General features: G+C 36.0%; 2 protein-coding genes across 3 annotated transcripts in view; one reads left to right on the top strand and one right to left on the bottom strand.

Moving 5' to 3' along the window:
• LOC106106208 (probable DNA double-strand break repair Rad50 ATPase) overlaps positions 1 to 2469 on the top strand; it is a 7870-nt gene extending 5401 nt beyond the window's left edge. The window contains exons 7-9 of the mRNA XM_013286756.1: positions 5 to 116; positions 642 to 727; positions 1115 to 2469. Coding sequence (XP_013142210.1) covers positions 5 to 116; positions 642 to 727; positions 1115 to 1279 — 363 coding nt within the window. The 3' untranslated portion in view covers positions 1280 to 2469. The remainder of the gene's footprint in view (positions 1 to 4; positions 117 to 641; positions 728 to 1114) is intronic.
• A 3280-nt stretch (positions 2470 to 5749) lies between these two features.
• On the bottom strand, positions 5750 to 7893 carry LOC106106320 (WD repeat-containing protein 44-like). Of its 2 annotated transcripts, none has more exons than XM_013286892.1 (3): positions 7481 to 7893; positions 6625 to 7218; positions 5750 to 5921 (listed from the first exon to the last, which is right to left on the bottom strand). In XM_013286892.1, exons 1-3 carry the CDS (start codon positions 7853 to 7855, stop codon positions 5784 to 5786), a joined length of 1107 nt encoding a protein of 368 aa, XP_013142346.1. In that variant the 5' UTR covers positions 7856 to 7893; the 3' UTR covers positions 5750 to 5783. The 2 variants fall into 2 exon arrangements, with proteins under 2 accessions (XP_013142346.1, XP_013142345.1); XM_013286891.1 differs by having other exon boundaries at positions 5750 to 5924; positions 7481 to 7892.
• Positions 7894 to 8447: the final 554 nt, after the last annotated feature.

The raw sequence follows: 8447 nt of genomic DNA, 5'->3' as shown, positions 1-8447 counted from the left end.
ACAGCCGGCAAGCCAGCACGCCGGCCAGCCAGCGGGCCAGTACACCAGTCTGCCAAACCCGCTAGCTGTCGCCAGTCAGGGCTTCTCCTCCTTAGATATATCGAGACCTGATAGTGGTATGTAACACCTTGTACAGTCAGAAAACTTTGCAGTGTTCTACTTTATAGTGTCTTGTTCCTTGCTATAAGATAAACTCCGTATTCCTCACAAGTATATTTTATCTGTGACCAGACTAATATTTTCGTGCAAACATATTTACTTTTGGTTATTGTTTCCCATCTCTGAGTACAAGCATTCAAACACCACAAGATTCCCTGATTTTACATAAATTAATGTTTTGTACATTTATATGTTACCAAAGTTCCATAATTAGAAAAATCTATTGTACTTTATATATAGTAATTAAAGCAATTTTTTTTCCACAAAAAGCGAAAGCGACCGCTGCCCATAAACATCCGCAATTGCAGATGCGTTGCCTACCCTTCATTGACGGAGGAAACGCACATAAAGAGGACATTTCCCCTTCCTATGCGTCTCCTTCACTATCAAATCTATTTTTTCTTCCCATATTTTCCTCTGGCGAAAAGCGTACAAAGAGAAAGGGACTAAAATTAGGCCAATTGCAATGTTTTGTTTGTCAGTGTTGGCGGCAAGCAGTAACAACAAACAACAAAAACTGGCAACAGACGGACTGAGTGATACTGAACTACAGCAGTATGTGAACATGGTGAGCTTTTTATTTTTACCTATACTAATATTATAAAGAGGAAAGATTTGTATTGTTGTTTTGTTGAATTTTTGTACGGAAATACCTCAACTAATGGGACAATTTCAAAAATTCTTGCACCAATAAAAGCTATGTTTGTAATAACATGGCTTTAATGGTTAAAAAAAATAATTCCATGCGCGAGCATCAGCCAGTTTTTCTAATAAAACATTTAATAACTAGTATTATTTAAAAAGCCCTGGAAACTCGTGGCTTACTTTATATGTTTTTCATAATTATATGATTTTGTAATGTTATTTATCCAACTTACTTAATAAACAGACTAGCTTATTATAAATAGATTTTATCCCTTTAAAATATTATCTTAAATATTAAATGTTATTCCAGCTGCTGTCGAAGCCTGTGAACTTTGGCAACAAGGAGACTGAAGGGTCGGAGCTGAAGGCGCCCAGCTCGGAGCTGCACGAGCCCCCCACCAGCGACCGCGCCGACAGGCTCGAGCGCAGAGACAAGACTAAGAAGTACAGCGCTAAACCTCCCTGGAAGTCTTAGGGCCTGTCTCTGTTAAAATATCGGAATTTGTTCCCTTATCTGACAGTGATGTCACTTTAAGCTATCTGATCCTCTATCAGCCAGTGGTGGGATAGGAACTTAGTGAAGTGTTTTAAGTGATATTGTATCCCTATTGGATTATAGGGTTAGTGTTCAGTACAAGTGTTTGTGTTTGTGAGTTCAAAGAAGACACCAAGTCTGGAGAAAGTATAATTTGTTGTAAAATATGGAGTTTCCAGTATGTGTAGTGCCGGAGTTAGGGTAAGACGCGGTTAGATCGCCAAAAGGGCGTGAGGACATCAAAGTTCCAGTCAAACATAGTTTGTGGGAATAATACTATTAGTTATTTAGTTGAAATCCTCTATTTAAGCTTTTAATAACAAAAATATAACAAATACAATAAAACAAGTAGCACTCCGACAGCCATTAAAAGAACAGAGACAAAAAAAAGTAAATGTTGCCACAAACTAAATTTTACATGTAATAAGTACAATTGCTCAAAGAATTATATCAATTTTTTTGTCAGCAAATTATTCCCTCTATTATGGACCTTGACCTCAAAGATGTTAATAAAGTTATAACGATATATAAATTCTAAATTACTGAAGTGATTTAAATGATGCATTTAACAGTTTCTCCACAGATTATTATGTATGGAATGTAATATATCCAGTGGGCAGTCAAACTAAAATATGATACTGTCAAAAGACTGTCAAGATTCTTTGAACTGTAACTGTCAAGTTTTAGGTTTTCCTACCTACCCTACTGTGACAATAAGAGTACTAATATGCTTGGTTTTGTAAGGAAATGTTTGAGAGGTAATGAAATTTGTTGTTGTATGTAACAAAATTACCTCGGTGGGGATGTGTAGTGAGCTGGTGATGATGATGTAACAAAAATGCATTTTATATATTTTTTTGATGTAACAAATCCGCCCAATGTTCATGTCTTATGTTTTACATAAGCATAGTTGATTTTTTTATAAGATATATTTTCGTGTGATATCTAATTGTTATTATGTAGGATTTTTGTAAATGAAATATGCTAATGTGTCAAGTACAATACACTGTTTTTTATGTTTTTTTTTATAAACTGAACCATCTCAATACTTTAAATTGATGTAAAATGTAGATTTTATCCAAAATGGGTCTAACTATTGTATTACTGTTTAATAACCGTCAAATAATGTTTAATTTTGTATTGTTGTTAATAAATTTTTTAAAACAAAATTCTTGTTTTATTACACTGATACAGAATAAGTTATAACCAAAGAAATTTAAGAAATAAAGACTAGACATAGTGGTCAAAATTTTTTCTCCAGTAACTTCTTTGAAAGGTACTATGTTAGTCGTCGAGTTTAGTGCCACCACCAGTCTTTGTATTAACATAAAAAATTGTAATAAGCTTCATATTTTGTCATGAAATAAACTGTCACAAAGTAAAATATGAACATTTAATATTATTTAATGACTAAAATATTGGCAATTTAAATACAAACTATATTGACATAACCTATCAATAGATTGGACCATGTGGAAAATTACTCAAGTGAAGTGTCGAATTTGCTTCCTCGATATATTTTTTGTATCGCTTTGATTCCTTTTCAGTTCCCTGTAAAGTTCTGTAGAGGGTGATGAAGACAAGCGCATGGGAGCGTCTCGTGATTGCTATGTATAAAAAGTGAACACCCCCGTCAGGTTCGAAGCCGGTGTTACCGACAGGTTCAGTGTGCCTGCACCAGGGATTGGTTTTGAACTCTTATCTGTTCCTCCCGGTTATCGATCCGTTAATTTTGGAGATCCCGGAGGAAGGTCTCTGGTGTATGCTGTTTGCCGACGTCATTGCGGGGAACATGGAAATAAAAACGCTATGGAGGAAATGGAAACAGGTCAGAAGGATAATATGCGACCCGCAAATTCGCCTAAAAATAAAGGGGTCCCACAAAAAATATACAAAAGTGTCGAGTCTTGCTTCCCCTATAAAAATGTTACATGATGACATCTAGATTACAGGTGTAAACCTAGTCATTTTAGTTAGTGTCTATTATGAAGCCTTAGCAATTACACAGTGCCATCATTTCGGAAGTATTCCACTTGCTAATACCATACCATTTTTCTCTTAACCCGAGAAAAGTTCTTGCATATGACATTTTTCGGCAGTAAGAGGAACGGATAAAAGGAGATCAAAAATGTCAGAATTGCAAATGCAGATAGATGTGTGAGGTAACACAAATGGATAAGATACGAAATGAGTATATTAGAGGAAGTTTGAGAGTAGCCCCAGTGGTTAAGAAAATAAGGAGTAAAAGGTTAGAGTGGTATGATCATGTTCTGAGGAGGGATGAATCACATGTCACATTGCTAGAGGTAGACCTAGAAAGAGATGGATGGATTGCGTGGAAAGGTGTGAAGGCAGTGACGACTGAGATGACGGATGATGATAATTGGAGGACAACCCGGTGCGCCGACTCTACGGGAGTAGGATAAGGAGATGAATACAGAGTAGGCAGAGATAAAAAACAACAATTAATTAACGATTTTATTTGTGATAAATGCGATCTAAACATAGAAAATACAATATTATTAGATAATACAATGGCATCGTGATCTCTATACAAAATACAATACTAAATAATAAATTTACACTTACTCATAGTCACATTTAAGGCAAGAACTTATTTTAATATAGTTTCGCGTGAGACTGGTGACAAAATCAAGAACCATACAATAACAATAATATAACAAAAGTGTGTTTATTTAATTATTAAAGTTAATAGGAAAACATTATTGATAATGTAAATAAAAATACATTCAAAATGTGTGCGTTGCTTGTTTGTCCGTTTGCTCCCTAACAAAGATTCTGCTGACGAAACAGTAAAAAATATAGTTATCTCAGTTTTTTTCAAAGTGAACGAGCGAGATGACAATATGTGTGAAAGTTCCATACTCATGATTGTTACATTTGACCTTTTTAGTTATTTTGTGAAAATTATGAAGTAAAGTGATATTGTAAAATAAGTGTATTCTTATTCAGTTAAAGTTATGTGACATATTTTTTCGTTCTAATCAAAATCATGTATGAAACACGCATTCTCTTTGAAAAAAAAAAACAGAAAAAAACTTGCACATTGGAGTAGTTGAGAGTTTATTCTATTGCAATAAAGTTGTAGCGCTCTAATGTATTGTATTTTAGTTATTAACAGAAAGTTTTATTGCCATACTCACAGTTGTTAATGTTACTTAAAAAGCCCTTTATTGTTCACATATAGTTGCAAGAAAACTTTATCTACGGAGATTCTGGAATGTCCAAGTTTTTGGACAATCGGAATGGAGCTTTTTTATTTTAAAATTTTGGTATTTTTATTGATTAAAAATATATTTATTGTTATTTTAAATTATTTAAGATCTGTTATTTTTTACCTTATTGTACTTAGCTGCCGTTTGATTTGCGATATTTGGACAAAAACTTTCTCATTTCGTTTGATCTTGGAATTTACATATTCACGAAATATTACAGAATATACAAATTGGTTTAGCGAAAAATTTTCGAGATTACATTTTTTTGATTTTAGATGACTTTTTATATGATATTTGGCCGTAAAAAAAATCTATGATAGTTTTTATTTTAAAAATAATTACAGATTTTAAATCAATGTTTAACAATGCATAAATAATAAACACAATACAATTAGTAATAAAATAATTTAACACAAGTAATTTCAATATAACTCAATATTTACATAATTTCCCTTTAATAAATCTCTTAATTTGCATTTCATAAGACAATAGCGTCTAAATACATTTAAAATCTCCACACATCTGATTTAAAATAATTTTCTCTTTGTTGCCTTATTGTCCTTTTCATATTCAGATATATAAATTGATAGATCCTTAAAAACATGTAATAATAAACATATACATAGTAAAAACAATATTTCGTTTAAATGTATACATATCACACTAAGGGCCTGTCCCAATAAATTGTAAACTGTCTGAAAACAATCCAATATGTGATGGAAATATCGGATTTTGTTACCTTATCTGATAACGAGCTGTTTCCGTGCGACTTCATTCGCATAAAATTATGAATATTTTATTTTATTGTTTACATTTGTCAAATTATCAATTGCAAATGTCAAACTGACATGACATGATGACAAAGCAAGGCAACCTTGCTTCCTTGATGTTAGCAGCAACTTATGGTCTCTTTCCCACATTAGGGTTTTTATCCAAAAAGTTTACCTCTTAGTTTAATGGCGTGAAAATGTATAGCCGTAAGTGTAGGACTTTTTATTAAAAAAGAATTATTCAAAAATATGCTGTGATTGCTGATATCTAAGTATATAACGTCATTTTTAGGGTATCTGAGCCTCTATCAGCCAGTGGTGGGACAGGCCCCTATAAGTTACCAAGTGATTTCAAGTGTGGGTATCTTCGTATAATTAGTAAAATTACTAAAGTTTTAATATTCTATGTTTTCCAGTAAAGTTATTTAGCTGTGCGGGCTAAGCGAGCGCGGAGGCGGGCAGCGAGCTGTGTTTGGGCTTGGCTTTGTGCACGAACACCTTGATGCAGCCGTTGAAGTCCGCGCTCACCAGCACGTGCCCCGTCTGAGAGGACGACACCATGCCGCCCTCCGCAGCCTTCTGAACACACGCAAGCACCATTCAATCACAATTATTTAACACTAATTTTGGCCCGTGACTCCGTCCGACGCAACAAAAGTGAGTAAGCTGTGAGTTCTTCTAGACTATCTCCTACATCTATACCAAATTTCATCGAAATCCGTTAAGCAGTTTAGACTACAGACTCTAACAAATTCCATCTAAATCTTCGCAAAAATATGACATAATCTGAGAGAACACTTTCTGGAGGGCTACTTTCTTATGTTTCTTTTGATACAACGCGGGCGGAGTCGCGGGCGAAAGCTAGTAAATAAATAGGCACTTGATGTTTTTCTTTACAACAAAATACCAACCAGCGGTAGTCTTACAAGAAAATGATATCTTCAACATTAAAATAAGGATGCCGAATGGCCAACTCGTCCGATACAATATCACGACTACACAGAAGACAGGCGTGAAGTGGGAACAATTCCGTATTCTTTCCCACCCTTTTTCTTATAAGAAAGGATGGGTAGGAAACGTGGTCTTAACGCTGGAGGGTCGCAAAGGAAGGGGATTATCCTCTTTATGTCCGTTTCCTCCTCCGTCGATTAAGAATCAACGTATCCGCCATTGTGGATGTCTGGGCAGCGATCACTTTACAATTTTGGCAGATTCAGGTGGTCGCTTACTCGTTTGTAACCCTATAATATAAAAAATATGCGTAATGAATTAGACTCACCGCTTCCTCCCGCTCCTCCGGGGTGTTGTCGGCCATGCTGTGTTCAGCCTCCCGCTCCGCTATCATACGTATCATGTGGTCGGGGTTGGGCGCGAACACGGCGCACGTCACCACCGCGTTGTGCGCCTTTATACCCTCCCAGAAATCGTTCCTGTCTCTCCGCACAGAACTGAACTTTGAATAATCGTGATACGTCTTCCATATGTAAATGCATTGGTTTTCTGAACCGCTGACGATGTATTTCCCATCGTGAGAGAACGAGGCTTTGATTTGACTGGATACGTTCACGTAGCCTTTGTATTTACAAGATAGATTTAAGTCTCTTAAATCGTAGAGTCGTATTCTACTGTCGTTGGACGTGACTAATATCTTGTCGTCGTTAGGCATGGGTTCTATGCCGCTTATTTTGCGTCCGGTGGAATTCTTTCCGCGCGTGGATCGCACGTCTATCTGTGTGTGGTATTTTAGCTGGTCTGTAGTGTAGAAGATGCAGCGACCGTCGTATGTGCCGACTACAGCGAATTTACCATTCTGACAGAAGTTAGCTGCGGTTATCAGTTTCGTTTTGCCGTCCACTTCATTCCATACCGCCACCTATGTGTTATTACATTTAAAATTATGAAAGAATATTGAAATTCAGTAAGAGAGAAAATTACATATAAACGTGTTTTACGTAAGATTTTTTTCAGATTTTACATAGTTACAGTAATTATTTTTAAACGACTTAAAAAAAAAGAGAAGGTACTAAATTTAATATTACAATATCGCTTTCTCGTATCAAAATGTCATCGGAAATTAAACATGCGAAAACTTACAAGACAAATGAAATGTACTCTAAAACAAATCCATCACTTACCTTTTTGTCAGGAATGTTCCAGAGCCTGAGTTTCCCATCCAGACTGCCGGAGAGGAAGTACCGATCATCCCTGGGATGGAACACTATCGCGGTCACGAAGTCTATATGCTGGAAGCAGCAGAGACACTCCCCGCGGGAGATGTGCCACAGTCTCACTGTCTTGTCCATAGAAGACGACAGAAGGAAGTAGTTCTTAGACCAGGATACGTCTAGGAGATCTGATGTGTGTCCAGAGTAGACGCAGAAGGGTTTAGGACAGAAGGGCGCGGAGGGACCGAGAGGTGCCTCAGGGCTGGGGGGAGGGGCGGAGAGGGATAACGACTCCTGAGAAGGTGTTGGTGAGGATTTCTTCTCGGCATTGTATTTTGTTCGCATATCCTAAGGAAGAAGTTATTTTTTTAAAGTTACACGTTTTTTGAACTATGTACGAATGTACACTGATGTGTTAAACACTTGTAAACAGGCTTGTACTATGTATAAATTAAATAAAATCTTGTGAACTTACACGTAAACATAATTTATGTACGTATGCACTCGTATAATGTACTATCAGGAAATTTGGTGGTGTTTCACTTTAAAAGCACACGGCTTCATAGTAATTATTATCATATTTGCGCAACTCACTGCGACATAATTAGTTATTTGTAAGAAGAGACAATTTGTATAATTGCAACAAAAATGTAATTTCTAAGTGGAATAGTGCTTATCCGCGACAATGGACAAATGGACAATAACTTTTCCAGGGTCGTATTTAGTAGATGGTAACATATTTGTTTTGTAAGTACAGTCGCGGAAATCCGCAGTGTTCCACTTTATGAATTGCCTTGTTCATTACAACGAGACAAACTCCGTCTCTGACAAATAACTAATTTGATAGCAGTGAATACAAACTGTGCAAAATAAAAAGAAACTAGCCGTGTGTCACTAAACAACTTTTCGTAGATACATTTATAAGCGGAGTTGTATT

Source organism: Papilio polytes, unplaced genomic scaffold (assembly GCF_000836215.1).
Source record: "Papilio polytes unplaced genomic scaffold, Ppol_1.0 DF822289.1, whole genome shotgun sequence".
Taxonomy (NCBI): Eukaryota; Metazoa; Arthropoda; class Insecta; order Lepidoptera; family Papilionidae; genus Papilio; species Papilio polytes.
The sequence above is the reverse complement of the archived record's forward strand: the minus strand, read 5'-3'. Positions and strand labels throughout refer to the sequence as shown.